The 15,465-nt window shown below is 44.9% G+C and overlaps 1 protein-coding gene across 1 annotated transcript in view; it reads left to right on the forward strand.

The window, feature by feature from the left end:
• Positions 1–15,465, forward strand: part of RAPGEF5 (Rap guanine nucleotide exchange factor 5) — a 997,318-nt gene that overhangs the window by 729,424 nt on the left and 252,429 nt on the right. Inside the window, exon 11 of the mRNA XM_086941717.1 lies at positions 106–194. Within this exon, the coding sequence (XP_086797843.1) occupies positions 106–194 (89 nt within the window). The remainder of the gene's footprint in view (positions 1–105; positions 195–15,465) is intronic.

Consider the following 15,465-nt stretch of genomic DNA (forward strand, 5'->3'; position numbering starts at 1 on the left):
GCCGTATTTCAAGTACATTGACGACGAGGACGAGGATGACGAGTGGAGCAGCCGCTCGCAGTCCTCCACGGAAGATGACTCTCTGGATTCTCTGCTTGCCCACAGGTACATGGTGGTCTCGGGGACGCCGGAGAAAATCCTGGAGCACCTTCTGAACGACCTGCACCTGGACGACGTACGGGACAAAGAGACAGGTGAGGACAGCGCTGCTTCAAGGCGCTGCGCACGTGGGCGCTACCTGCGGGGACGACTCTTGAGGCCACAGTGCCTGTTCTGGGTGGCAGCTGCAATAGGGTACGGGTAATGTCAAGGGGAATCGAACGATGGGTGATGGTAACACATGCTGCCACCCGGTCAGAGAGAATGGGCTCGTTAAATGTGCCAAATGTGCAAAGCGGTGTGAGTGGGAAATAAACAGCCCTGCTCCGCGGGCGCACGCAGGGCAGCAACTTCACTTGGATCAAATTGATTTAAGGCCGACTTTACTGCTCGCACTGCACAATCCGGCTTTCCTATCTTGAGCACAAGGAAATGTCATTTTCCTTCTGCCGGGAGAGGCTATTACATTGATTACCCAGGCAGGCAGGCGTTTGACTGCACACTCTCCCAGATGCCTTTGTGGGTGGGGATGTGGGGGATTGTTTAGTGCGCAGGTTTAACGATTCCCCTCAAGGCTCATATGGTGCAGTCACTCTCAGTGTGCCTGAAAGGTGACAGATTGGGAACACTGGAATCTGAAGTCTTGTGCAGCAACACAAGCTCTCTGACTGCGCATTTCATTTCGGCAGAGACAAGTAAGCAGGGTCCATGCACCTACAATCATAGGCCTCTTTGTAAGGACTTTTGCAAAAACGATTACTCTTTGTGCCACAGAGGTGCACCTCTCGGGAGGCATACAGGGACATGCAGTGAATAATATTGTTCATCACACTGGGCTGATATTGTTATGACAGCATTTGGGCGTTTGTCATAGCTGCAGACTGAAAGGCATATTAAGCATTTAGATGCATGATGTTCTGGTTGAATGAGAAAGGAAGTGCATTTTATTGCTTTCATGAGTGGTGCATGAAGTATTCTGAATATATAGTTCTTCTGCACAATTAGACAGTTGGGGCACATGGTTGCATAAAAAGCTAAGCACATTTTCCAATGGTACTGTGTCTCTTTAGTCAACGGGCAAACGTCTACAGCATAGGCACACACAGACATTTTCCCATGGGCCACAAAGTTTGGTCTGTGTTGTGACCGAGGGGGCATTGATGCCAGTAGGGTGGTGGCTGGGGAGAGGGGGAACAAGGGTAGGGATTGTGGCAAGGTGGGTGTAGGGGAAGTGAAGAATATACATCTACTGTCTGAATTACACAGAGTTGAACTAAAAGCTTGGAATTAATCCCAGCTTCTTCACTTAACCAAATTATGTGATCTTAGGGAATTGTTTTATTTCACTTTACCTCCTTTTTCCCATTAAAATAAATGGGACTTCAGGATGTTACACAACTGTCTGTGTTTGATTTAAAAAACTATCATGTTCATGTATAATAGAAACGCAGCCCACCCAAAGAGTTAACATAGCATCTGACTTCTTAGTTCACTATTGGCATTGTTGTCAGGGTGGGGGAAGAATGAATGTTCCTAAACTCATGTTTGAAAAGGATCACTTTTTAAAAAAATTGCAACACGCTGATATAATCTGGTATACTAAAGCTAAGCGGTTCTGCACATTAGAATTTTGAAAAGACTTTATCATACTTTTACACTTTTGCTGCAAGATGTCTTTTAAAATGAAGGTGTTTCAAAACTTTAGGGGTGCAGGACACCCTACTAGCCTCCTTTCTTTAACTTAAATGAACAATTAAATACATCCTTACCAATTTATTTAGCATTTTTATAATGTCAGTGCTGAGTCGAGTTAATAGAAGCCCAGTGCTGCTGTTGACCAGGGGGCCGCATGCAAAGTTCAAGAGGGGTGCATAAGGCCTCCAGCCTGTACTTTGAGCATCACTGGTCTAGAGACAAGTGAGAAACTTAAAAAAAAATGCCACTGCGCGCTGTCATTTTTAGGTCTAATGTTATCCAAGATCTTTTATTTTTAGTAAAAATGTCTGTAAATCAAAATAGACTTATCAAGAGGGACTTTAAAAAAACCCGCCTCATCCATAGGTCTGCTTAGGTCTCTTCTTAATAACATTTTGCTTGTGCCTACCACAGCTTACTACATGACCAATGGGCCAGCCCACTTCAGCCTTTGGTTCCTTTCTCTGTGTGTGACCGTATTCTGCCCTAACACAGTGTTTTCACTGGCAGTGAAAGTAATCCTTTTGTGAGCTAAGGACTTTTCAGCCCATGTAGGGTTCTTGAAAAAAAAACGTGTTCTACTTATTTTAACTTGTCTGAGGGCCTGGAAATTCCAAGGAAACTGATAGAGGACCCTCGCCGTAGCCTGCAGTGTTTGCATCGCACATTGACTGCTTGCGATGACCATGTTTTAAAGTGGGATTTGTACTCATCCGAAAATGTCCCACCCTTATGTGCTCACATGCGTGCATGCAAGTGCATCCACATTTAAATAACTTTGCTAAATTTTACTAATGAAATCTATAAAAAGTGTATGTGTGCATGCATGCGCTTGCACTTCTGTCCATCTTTTTGTACAACTTTGTTACAAAAACATTAAAAAAGCAACCACCTCTTTGGGCACACATTCATGCATGCCCAAGCTCTCGTTTTTTACTGCTTTTAAAAAAAATTATTTTTATAAAACCTCTTTAAAAAACTATCGTTGGCAAAGCCACGCCAGACCTATTGGCTTTGTCATTGCTTATTTGCATTGAAAAGAGCTCATTCTGCAAGGTGTTTCATTGTGTTATGAAGTTCCCATTTCGGCTTGATATATAATACACCTGTGATAAACAGATTACTTTTATTTTGTATTTTTGTAAATCTGCTATATTGCCAATCTATACGCTGCACATTCAGAACATGTTTTTGAACCAAACCAGTTTGTTTTGTGTAGCTTGTCACTGGAGGCTCCCTGTAGATTCACATTTTTTTGTTGTTGTAGATAAAGCACTGTCTGGTTTTTCTGCTTCATTAATTACCATCAACGCTGGGCTATTTATGTCATTTGCATGCTTCCTTTCTTGAATTACAAAGTATATAGTGCTGTTTGCAGGGTCGGCATAATCCAGTGATGCCCCTAACTGTGCCAGTTCATCATCCATCTCTCATCGCCTCTTATCATCTGGCATGGTGTGAACCTTCAATCCACTTAGACAAGAAATGGAATTAAAAGCCGTAATGGGATAAGAAGAGAAATGCTCTTATTCCCGTTTCCATCCTTGGAAAATCCTGTATCACTCACAAAGTGAGCTGTCTCACGCGCACCAGACCATGATGTTTCCGACTGAGCTCATGGCAGAGCTGAGAACCATGCCACGACGCAGCTCGGTGCATCGTCTTAAAATCTACGTTTAAAGAATGCAGTAAAAACATATAGGGATCCGGGGAATCCCGTTAAAGAGCTTTAACACGAAAAAGGGGTTGAGCAAAATCATGCACAAATAACAACACCAACAACGTACACATATGATGCTCTTATAGAATATAACATTTTCAGAATTTGCCGGCAATCCATGCAGAGTTCCGCGCTCCAAGGAAAGCACACTCCAAAAAAGGTCATTGTGGGTTCTAGTGGGAAGGGAATGTACTAATCACTTATGTGTGCTGCATTCACTGCAAGCTGCGCCGTGTCTTTAAACACTCCGTGTAAAGCAGGGCTTTAAGTGGGATCAAAAAACTAGGGGGTCTGTCAAAGGGGCGTGGTTGATGTAAATATGGGCGTGGCATAAAAACAAGTATGATAAAAATCTGTGCTTAGCATAGTGTGCCGCCCGACTTGTATTTTGCTGTTTCTGTCATTGCATCTAGATATATGATACAACAAGTAACATCAAACCTACAACAAGTCAGGACTATTGGCTTCGTCAATGGTTGTGAGTTGCATAAGATAAATAATCAGCAACTATATGGCTTATTGCATACAATATTAAAAAAGCTTCCAATTAAAGCCCTGGTGACACCACGACGATGATGCTGCTCCTGAATTTCAAAAAGAGAAGGGAAATCCAGAGAGAAAATGGCTCTCTTTAAAGGATTTCCCTTCCCCTGCAACGCTCAACTGGCATGACGTCATGCCGTACCTTCTCCACTAGTGATAAGTGAGCATTGTAAGCACGCGCACATCCATGTGCCTACTCTCACTACTGACCGGCAAAACATGGGCCACCTGTGCCAGGGCACAAAACAGAGCCCGATCAAGACCCGTTTGAAGGCCTCCTTAAATAAACTGCCAGTGCTCAGACCCGGTGAGACCCGGCCCACTTAAAGCCCTGGTGTAAAGTCCCCACAGAGCTGTGAAACCATACAGGAAACAGGCATTCACAAAGCCAATACGCCTGGCTCTGCTAACCTTTCAGCTTTGTCCATGTATGTTTTGTGAATGTTTTTGTATTAAGACACGTGACACACGAGAAGACCAGCGTCAGAGATTGGGGAGGGAGGGGCGTATCCTCCTTTAGGTAAAACAAACATGGTCTAAAAGCCAAAATATATTACTTTAATGTAAAACCCCACATTGCAAGAATAGTCCCTGGTATTAAAGGGGACTTCTTACTTAGCGGATGTATACATTATACAAGAACAGAACCCCTCCACTCTGTCAGGTAGTGGACTGATCTTTTGTCCCATGGTGCATGCTGTGGTGGGCTGAAGCAAAATGTGAATAACACTTCAACAAACCTATAGATGAAAAAAGCAGACAGAAAGTCCCAGTGACTAGGTGTGTATGTATATGGTATATTTATAAAAACAAATGCTCTTAGCAAAAGCCAAACCTAGAAAAGAAAATTGTGCTGAACTTAAAAAAGCGGATTATACACCTGCACCAGCCTTGACTTGAGTCTCCTCTTACAACACCATAATGAATCATAGCACATTCCGAGCATGCTGCCTTTATCCAGTCTAGACCTATCCGTAGTCATCATTTCCCATCATTCAGCAGAGAGCATGTCTGTGAGACCTCACACTAATCTCCAACTCCGAGCTCTGTCTCTCCCTCTCCCGTCCGCCTCTCTGTCTCTCCCTCTCCCGTCCGCCTCTCTGTCTCTCCCTCTCCCGTCCGCCTCTCTGTCTCTCCCTCTCCCGTCCGCCTCTCTGCCGGCCTTCCTACCGCTTCTGATCTTCCTGTGCTTGCTTTTGTTTCCATTCACTGCTTCTTTCATTCTCATCTACAGCTCTTTCCACGTGTATTGCCCTTGGCTCTAAACCCTTAGGGCCCGATTAACAGAACTAACTTACGACAAAATCCTAAACTTACTACTTTTGGTATTCACAGAAGGCACTTAGTAGTAGTAAAGTTAGGATTTTGTCTTAAGTCTGTCTTAAGTCTGTCTTAAGTTTGTCTTAAGTTTGTCTTAAGTCAAACTTAAGACAAAATCCTAACTTTACTACTACTAAATGCCTTCTGTGAATACCAAAAATAGTAAGTTTAGAATTCTGTCTTAAGTTAGTTCTGTGAATCGGCCCCATAGTTCCTTCCTGACTCTTTTCCATCTGCCATCCTCTCTTGAGAATAGGTCTCTGCTATTGTTCTTGATTTTGTGTGGCCCACCAGCTCTGTGTTTACTTTCTTGTGCTTGTTGCTTTGGTACCAGTGCTTATTTGTGTTTTGCTTCTTCAATCCCTGCAGCAGTTTTTAGGTCTGGAGTTAGCCAAGACCTTCTTAATTTACTAAGATTACACATAATAAACTTCTACGGATTTTCAGCCAGTCGTTTCATCCATTAGTCTGTTATTGTCATTTATAGTTCTCGTCTGCCCGCTGCAGCACACAGTATCAACCCGCTCAAGCAATTAGCTAACTTTACTAAGTGATGGCTTTCTTCTCTTTCAATTGGAGCACACATAGTTTCACTCAGTGACAGGAACTACACTACTGTGACAATTTGTGTTTTTTGAGACCCAAAAATACTTTTGCTTTTAGTCAGAGTTTATTCTTTATTAGTGGGAGGACCCACTGATAATTTAACAATCAGGTTTTACAAAAAACATGTAAAAATAAAGTCTGGCAGCCCAAACCAGACCTATAGACTTTGCCAATGTTTGTTTTTTTGGTCATAGAAATAACTAAAATGAGACGCTCACATTTTTGTAGAATCCATGATTCAGAAAATGGATTCCAGAACTGTCATTAAGAAAATTAACTACTGGGAAGTCTGTGTATATGACTCTTGATGTCATTTTTTTCGCTAATGCTGCCAATTCCTTCAGAAAAAATGTTGGGTTCAGGCATTGGTTTAACGTGTTTTCCACTCGCCATGTAACAAAGACTGAATGACTTGATAGTGCTTAAGCTTAGCAATGGGGTCAACTTGTAATCCGTCTGCAAGTTTGCTCTTGTATCATTGAATAATTATGGGCTAGCGCTGGAGAGTTTATCAGTTTATTGTCACTCATTAATGCATTGCATAACAAAAGAAATACACCTCATGCTATACTAATTGTTAGTTTCATTGTGTAATAGATTGACTTAATTATGGTTGGCACAGCATGGTACTAAAATTATCTTCTACAAATGTGTGTGACGACCAACTCACACAATGGGAATCCACACCCAACACTTGGTCTCTTTCAGTGGCGAAAGAGTAAAACTTCATTCTGTTCTTAGTGGGTGTCTCTGGGAACCAAGACTGTGCAGCCGCTTGCCTCACCAGCACCCCGTCAAATGTATCCAAAATGCAGAGTATTAAAAACTATAAGATCACAGCCTGTCAAGGGTGCCCACAACCTGGCAAGCATTCATTTCACAGGTGCAGATCCCAGGTCTGCAGTAATTAAGACATCAGAAAAAGCACGGTGGGTCAGCATGATTTAAATCAGGGGTCTCCAAACCGGTCCTGGAGGGCCAGATCCATGCCAGATTTTTAAAATTACTACATGTATCTCAATGGGGACATCTCAAAAATCTGGCTTGGAGACCCCTGATTTAAATATTACCAAAAGGAGCTCTAATCGCTTATTAGAAAATATTTTATTCACAGTTATATAAGCAATAGACTTACTCCCTATAAGGGTGCTGGAGAAAAGAACCAGGTCACATGATGGTATGGACAAGCTGCTTTAATTGCATATGTATGTACATGCCTCAGCTAAGTCTAGGATTGAAGGTTGGTTGAAAGCAGGGGAAAGGAGAAAAATATTTGTCAAACAAGAGTATTCTGGTGTATGGCTTGCATCGGAAGCCCTTAGCGACTGTACTGGATTCGAAAGCATGTTACTCACTAATATTCCATCACAAGAAAACATCTTATTCCCTGGTATTCCATTATAACATTCAAGCTGTCAAAGTGGGTTTTTGATTGTTGTGATATCATAGTGCAGCACTAGCTTCGCCTCCTTCCCTCTGCAAGGCCTCTGCCTGCAGAAGTCCAAGCGAAGCAATGGAATAGTAGATGATGATTCAGCATCTCACTCATCTTCTTTCCCAGGTCTCTACAGATCTGAGGGAGGAGAGAAAATGTGTGAGGCCCCCATCCGCTGACCGCACTGCCAGCTACAGGTCTGTACAGGAAACGCGGTCCATGCTGATGGCAGCTTACAGAGAGTGTAATGGTGGATCCCTACTTAGGAATGGAGACAGGCGAGCAGGCCTTTCTTGGAGAGAGAAGGTGAAGACAGCACTATGGAATGATGGCTGCGTGCCAGATGTCTGTTTCTTAAATATTTGGAGTGGAGATGGGGAGCTATTACATTGAAGTCTGTAGGGAGGGTGGTAGGATAACAAGTAAACCTTTTAATATTTGGGTGAGGAGAACATTCTACCAAGTGTGGTGCAAGAAGCTGGCTATACACCAAGTGTTTTTCTTTTTTTTATTAAGAATAGAGGGTTGTCCAGGGTGGGAGGGTACATGACAGGACAACAGGGCTATCTTGTTTTTCTAGGTACAGCTGAGGGATGAGAGATGACAGTGAGACCATATTGTGAATATTTTACCGCAACTCTTCCATCACTGCACAGCTGATCCATTGCATAATCTGTGCTGTGGGGGAGAGTGCGACATTAACTGCTTTATTTTCATTACACTGAACAATCTTCCCCATTGTTTTGGGGAGGCCTCGAAAGGAGGCTTTGTGATAGTCTAGAAGAGGTGCACACTTTCATGTCAATCACCTTGATTGAAAAACTAACGAACTAAAGCAGGTGTTGTGAGCAATGAAACTGGACAAATCCTGAATATTAAAACATAGTCCTTCAAAGGGGGGGGGGGGCGGGGAGTTCAATGAACGCTGGAAATCAGTTGAGAAATCCAGATTTTTAAGCATAGCAAAAGACTCCTGTTTGCCCTCCATTGCATCAGCAACCCGTCCACACAATCGAGTTTTCTATGACCCGAAAGTGTGTCCTGTCAGTGCAGTGGACAGCCAATCCAAGGCATCGGATTTGGGCAGCCATACCCAACAATAACTTGAGTATAGAAAACTCTTATTAATGTAGAGTTTTCCACTTCTGGGTTTCAAGGGCAAAACTTGAGCTCTGCTCTCGTTTGCTTTGACGTGCCATAATAGCCCTCGGAAGAAAACCGCATTGCTGACAGCTGTCCTCTATAGTTTTAAACAGTACTTAATAACACTATTTTTTGCCGTTTCCAAGCGCCATGAATACCAGATGTCATTATTGACTAATGTAAAGGTGCTTGATTATCTGCCTCAGACGGATGACAGGTTGAGTTGTTCATACCAGGATTTAAAAAGATCATGGTCTGCGAACCACAGCCATGTGAGCAGCAAGCCTTTAACTTGATGAGCAATCTTGCCGCTTAAATGCAGAAAATACGCATTTCGGAGTGTAACTGAGATATTTACTCCTAGAGCAGAGCTCTTTCTGCATTTTGAATCCTGGAATGTTTTTCCCCTCCACCTGCACAGTCTTCCATTACCTTTCTGGGAGACCAACGAAAATATGACACCGGAAACTGGACTCTGGTTACTAAGCAGCAGGTACTTGACTGTTGATAAAATCTAGCTGACTACACAGGAAAATGCTGACCAGTACAGAAACTCTGGGAGACAGTAAGGGTTCTGGGTCTCAGGGCTACGTTCACACCAGATGTCATCAGCACCTCAGTTCCCTCTCTGTCCCTGGAGCAATGGACATGGTGGTTCCCCCATGCAAATCTCTTTTTATGCCTAGTTCTGCCAACAGGGCAGTCTGCCACCAGCATACGGGTCTAGAAGGGTCAGGAGTTTCCAGCATAAGATTTCTTTTTTACTGGTCACATTTTGACGGGCAGTGATGCTGAATGCACTGTTGTGTCATACAAACCTTCCATTATGCGAACTTTCCAGTTGTTGCTACAATTGGGGGAGCGTGGGGTAGGGGGTGAGCAGGAGCTGATTTCCAAAGTTCTTTAGAAACCCTCAAAAACCCAGTCTTAAAATCCAGGATTTGGTCAGTTTTGTTGCCCACGACGCCTGGTTTAGTAGATCAGTTTTTCAAGCACGGTGATTGGCATGAAGGAGTTCACCTCTTCTAGACTATCACAACTCTGGCTATGGAGGCCTCCCCAAAACACTGGTGAAGAATTTTCCCTGTAATTAAAATAATGAAGCAGCCAATGGCTTGTCCAAGCCAGATCATGCCAGACCCCCTTCAGCCTCTCTTCACTGGTTTGCAGTAAATGCCTGGCAGTCAATGTGTGCTACTAGACCAGACTGTTTACCATTGCAGCAAAGTTTCACGATACCAGCCAGACATTTGCATTCAGCTTTTGAACTGCCGTCTAATACAACTTTTAGTAAACTGCTCCTTGTTGGTAGATGTTGCTTCTTACAGGCAGCTATCCACAGGAATGGCTATCATATGCATCTGCCAATGCAGTCTGATTTCCTAAAGCTCTGTAAAGACTTAAAAAACTTGCCTATACATTTCACTAGGTTCATCTTTTTAGAATTCTCAGCACCATGAAGCATCACGGTGAAAGGTTGCTGTATGCTGTCCAAGAACTCTGGTACTCCACTGGAAAAACATTTATTGCTATTACACACTTGACTCTCCAAAAGTAGTGAGTTCAACAGGAAAGGCCTTATCCAGATGGTAGTAGATGTTGTTGTATTATGCAACCAAATACAGTCAACTAACTTAATTTCTGATCACATTTTCGAAAAAATAGATCCTTTATTTACAGATAGCTATGTAGTAGACAGTTTTGTTAGGAGCAACATGAATAACCAAATCATGTAATACCTTCTGGGGATCTGAAATATCACATCAAACACAGTTATGGCTCTTAAATGATAAGATGCTGCAATACAAATATAATAGAGCCCTGTCACCAATTTTTTTCTTTGTTATAAAGTTCAGATATCAGACATTTTCCAGAACTCTCTTTACTAATATCTCTGTTTACTATCCTTTCGATGAGACAGAGGTGCCAGGCAGGATGCTACAGTCTATCATGCAGGCTATGATAGCCTGCTGTGTGCTCTGGTTTCTCTAGAGAAAAGGGGGTAATGGTAGAAAACTTAGTGGTTTGAGCCAAGATGGCGTACTACCTAGTACAATGGTCCAAAACTCCAAAAATGGGGCCCACCTGATGGCCAAAAGAAATGTTAGGATGCCTTTGGGCTAGTTGTCCAGTAACAGGGCTCCCCCATGTTTAGTAGTCCGTGTTCACAATGGAATACAGCTCAATGGGTTCGGAAACCAGATTTCAAGTCGTAGATTGCTCGGGAACAGTACTTCTCACCTTCCAATAGCAAATACGTGTCAGTATTTCCACGGAGTATCAGAGTGGTCAGGAGAGAGGAAGGGATTCTATTGAGGGTACTGCGGGGAGGGAGACCTGGAAGAGACAAAGGGTGCAATGAATCACATCAATTTTTCCTGAAGCACAATTAACCATTCTAGTTAGAAATATTAGAACAAAACATCTTGGACTTTGTTTAACTGGAACAAGAATAAATATTTCTTGATGTTTCGGGTGTAGTGCCTTTTTGCCGTCTTTGTTATGGAATTTCTTTGTTAGGAATGTTAGTCTCTTACTTTCGTATGTAGCAAATAGTTACCCATTTTTACAACCAGTCTTTATCACTTCTCTATGGCAACTCAGTTCAAAATATTGTTCTCAGTTTTTGCATTGCCTAATGTTGAAGCAGGTTCTGATTTTCAAAAAGGAGAACACAGCCTTCCGATATTTTGTTTCTGGTATATTATATATAGTTATTCTCGCTCCTTTTGTTCAATGGTTACAGTCTTACTAAGCTTCTCTCTCTATTTCTGTGCTGATGACGTGGCCATATGACCCTACTCTTTAAAAACACTTCTCCAAATAGAACCTTCCTGGAGAAATCAAAGTGTTCTGTTCTTTACATGGCCCATTTCATATTGTTCTACAGAATGCACACACTTTTTCTCTCCAATTTTTCCTCTTCTAAATTAAGAAATTTTTTCTTACCCACTTTGTGGGTTCTCCTGCCTCTACTGCACTCCCTGAATGCTTCGACTGCAGAGAGCTGTCTCTGTGCCCCAGAATGCCACCACTCACCAATACCATCCATCAGATGCAGAGCGCTGCTGTGCCCCAGCTGCCAGTCAAAAGCTCCACCCCATAACGTGCTTGAGGGCAAGGTATGCTTTAATAACCAAAATGGCTGCCAGGATTGCACCAAGTCTTGCAAGAGGTCATGCTCACTTGAGATCTCAAAAGGGCATTTGTTTTTCAAGTTCTTTCCTCAACAAAACCACCGTAATCGACCTCCCTTTTGATGAATCCATCCACAGAGGGTCGAGGGCAGTGGCGGTGCGTCCATTGGGGCATAGTGGCGGTGCGTCCATTGGGGCATTGGGGCGATGCCCCACTAATGCCACATGGCCACAGCATGGCCACATTCTTGAAGTTAACGAGGAAGAATGTCACATTCTTCCTCGTTAACTTCACCGTCCTGACTCGAAATCGGGCCAGGCGGAGTCAGTCAGGACGCGTCGCTGAAGGGGGTGGGGCAGCACTGCAGAGTTGGGTTTGTTCGTTGTTTGACTGACATCAGCAGCAGGGCAGGCCCAGTGCGCATTTTCGGGTTTGGGCTGGTAATTTTTCTGACGAGCCAGAACATGCGCTCTAGTACTAGCCTGCAGTCCCCTGCATTAGGAGAGCAAGTGAGGGCGAGGGTTTCTACTGGCCAGTGGCCGCAGCCTCCGATCTCCTATGGGCGGGAACAGTCCCTGCTCAAGCCAATCCTGGCACTGCTGGAACAGTGTCTGGATTAGCATTAGAGGGGTTGCCAGTGCCACCAGCCCCTCACGAAGGCGACAACGCGGACCGGCCCAGGCCAGGAGCACACAGCAGAGGCGGCGCGGATCGTCACGTCAGGTACGTTTCAATGTTTTATTTTTAAACCCCCGCGAGTATTGCAAGCTGCGACTGCCACTGTCTAATTATAAAAGGGCCAAAATAATACATTTTAACCCGTTTACAGACAGCTGGGAGCATCAGCGCACCTTTCATTCACTCACGCGGTGCTATAGGGCACATTCACCTACATACACTTTACAATCAGACGGGTAAAGAAGCGCCACCAGGGTGGAGGCTTCGAGGGGTTTCTTCATGTACATTTGAGATTTTAGTAGTTTCTTTTCTTGCAGAAGAGATCTGTGCAGTCCGTTTGTTCATTTTAGGGGGGTGGTAAAGAGTGTACGACTCCAAGCATGCGCACGCCCATTCAGAGCAAACCTGTGGCATGAAATGCTGCAGGGAACACCTTTGGTTTAGTGTGAGGGGGTCGGGCCCTCTGGGGGCTCTATCCATGTGCTAAGCACTTACGAAATTCATATCTTTAATGAGGGGAGCTGCTTAACCAAATCACTTCAATCAAATGCAGAGCCCTGGGGGGAAACCAGAGTAAGGGGGTCATTATGAATTCGGATTTTCCGCATCCTCTGGGCCGGCGGAAGGCACCGCCGGCCCGGAGGATGCGGAAAATCCGCAGCGGACCCACCAAAGACCCACCGCCATATTAGGATGGCTGGTGGGTCCTGGTTTCCGTCCGCAGCTTTTCCTCTGCGGTTGGCTTACAACCGCGGAGGAAAAGCACTAATCTGGTGACGGTGTCACTCAGACACCGTCTGCCAGATTAGGATGTGTCTGCAAACATGCTTTTCCGCGGCGGCTTTTCCGCCGTGGAAAAGCATGTGTAACTTCACTGCGGGGGCCCGTTGCGGGCCCCCTAGGTGAAGGGGGGTTGGGGGGTGCACATGGGGGGTACCTATGGTAACCCCCCTGCATTTGTATGCGGAAAGCGGCAGGCACCGCGATGTGCTTGCCTCTTTCTGCATACAAATGCAACACCTGCATTTTTAACATTGCCGCGGGTGCAGCTTGAAGCCGCACCCGCCGCAATGTTAAAAATAGAGGATGTGACCGCCAGGGTGGCGGTCACATCCTAATTGCACAGGAGGGAACTCCGAATGCCATGCGGAGGTTCCCTCCTGCTCTGGGGTCGCGGACAGACGCAAGTCCGTCCGCGATCCTAATGAGGCCCATATGTGGAAAATGTCACCATGAGCATGAAGCGCCTTTGAGGCGCTTTAGGGAATGACAGCTTTGAAATGAGTCGTGAATCATTCATCCACTGGCCTTTCGGCAGAGCCCAGCCACAGCCAGCCTTAAAATGGGGCCCCTTAGTACCCGACTGTGATATGATTATTTAAGTGATGGGGCCCACAGGTCGCTGAGGAATGAGCTTGTCTTACATAAGTCACAGAGCGGTCGCTAGCGCGGGCCTTTGCTGTTAATTACCTCGTCTGCAGCCAGGCAGCACTCGGAATAGTGTGCCCCGATTTTAGGTTTGACCTACGCAGCGTGCATGCGCTGCATAGGAGACCTTTAGCAGTCGTGGAGCTCATTTTCAAAGTACATACTCGTGCTTGTGGCTTCATACACATTGCGGGAGCGCACAGGGGCGTGCCACAAGCACGAATATGTGCTTCGAAAAAGAGCAGACTGCTCTCCCTGCGCACGCGCACCACTCGCGGATGCACCACTCCGCCCCTCTGGCCCGCTGCAGCCTGCATGCCTTTTTTTGTTTAAACCTCCAGCATGAGGCATGCGCTTGTTATTTCAGGCAACATTTACACATCGCTCACTAAAGGCAACTCCATTGAGGCGCACGCTTGTTATTTCAGGCAACATATACACAGTGCTCACTTCAGACAACTCCAATATTTGCATTGCTCCTTCTTGTCTACACACCACTGAGTTATCCATGTGTGATCCTGGGCACCAAAGATACGACGGCACTTAGATCATATGCACATACTTTTTAAACCTTCAGCGCGCGGCGTGCGCTTGTTATTGTTGCTTTGACCCTCCATCACTCCCCGCTCATCATTGCTTTAACGTCCTCCCTACCTGCTCATCGTTGTTTTGACCACTCAGCTTGTTGTTCTTTTGACCACCCAGCTCTCCATTCTTCTGACCCACTATCGCCTCCCGCCCTTTTCCTGCTCGCTGGTTTTTCATTCACCCCCTTCCCGCTTGCCCTTGATTTGAATCATCCCACCCTCCTTCCGCTCCCCCTTATTCAGGCTCTTCCCTCTTTCAAGGTGCTCAGAGATCAAACCTCAGCACACATTGTCCAAGATCTGCCACAGGGTAAAGGCATCAACAGCAAACAAGCTGGATTGGATTGTAAAATACCTCAGAATATCACATAATAATTTTGGGACAATGTTAGTTTTCCTGTTTCTAGGAGCTCATTTGTGTACAAATTCTGCTGCAGTTTACAGTTTCTTCTTTCGTGTTGGCTACAAGTGAAAGGCTCAACTTGAGGGAACATGTTTTTGGAAAAAGTTTGAAATTTACTAAAATATAAGGACAAATGTTCTGTCCCGCATTCCTTTGTTTCTACACTCCCACTCGCTCCAACTTTCCTGTGTGTTTAACCCACCTCCGCTGTTTCTCCGACCCACCTCTCTCACGCTCCAATGTGTTTTTCTCCTCCCTCATGTCCCAACCCCTCACTCTGTTTTTTTTACATTTTGCTCTCCAGCGCAGGCTGCTGTGCACAATGGCTTAAAGTAAGACAAGCATTGGCATAACCAATAGGTCTCGCCTTTGTGACCTTATAAGTATTTAGTTATGCAGCATAATATACTTGGTGCACCAACATGAACTGTTGCATGGCTAAACACTTATACAGTCCAAAAAGCGAGATCTATTGGCTATGCCAATGCTTGTTACATATGGAAAGTGTGTGTCTGTTTAGAGCACTGATGCTTTCGAGCAGTGCTGCAGCTTTTGTGACGGATGGGGTGTAGAAGGGTCTGCTCAGCTGTGCAGAGACCCCCTTACACCCATACAAAATGCCCAGAACCCCCCCCCCCCCTCCCCCCCCCCCCCACCTTCAGCTCTTTTG

The sequence above is a fragment of the Lissotriton vulgaris genome, chromosome 10 (genome assembly GCF_964263255.1).
Source record: "Lissotriton vulgaris chromosome 10, aLisVul1.2, whole genome shotgun sequence".
Taxonomy (NCBI): domain Eukaryota; kingdom Metazoa; phylum Chordata; class Amphibia; order Caudata; family Salamandridae; genus Lissotriton; species Lissotriton vulgaris.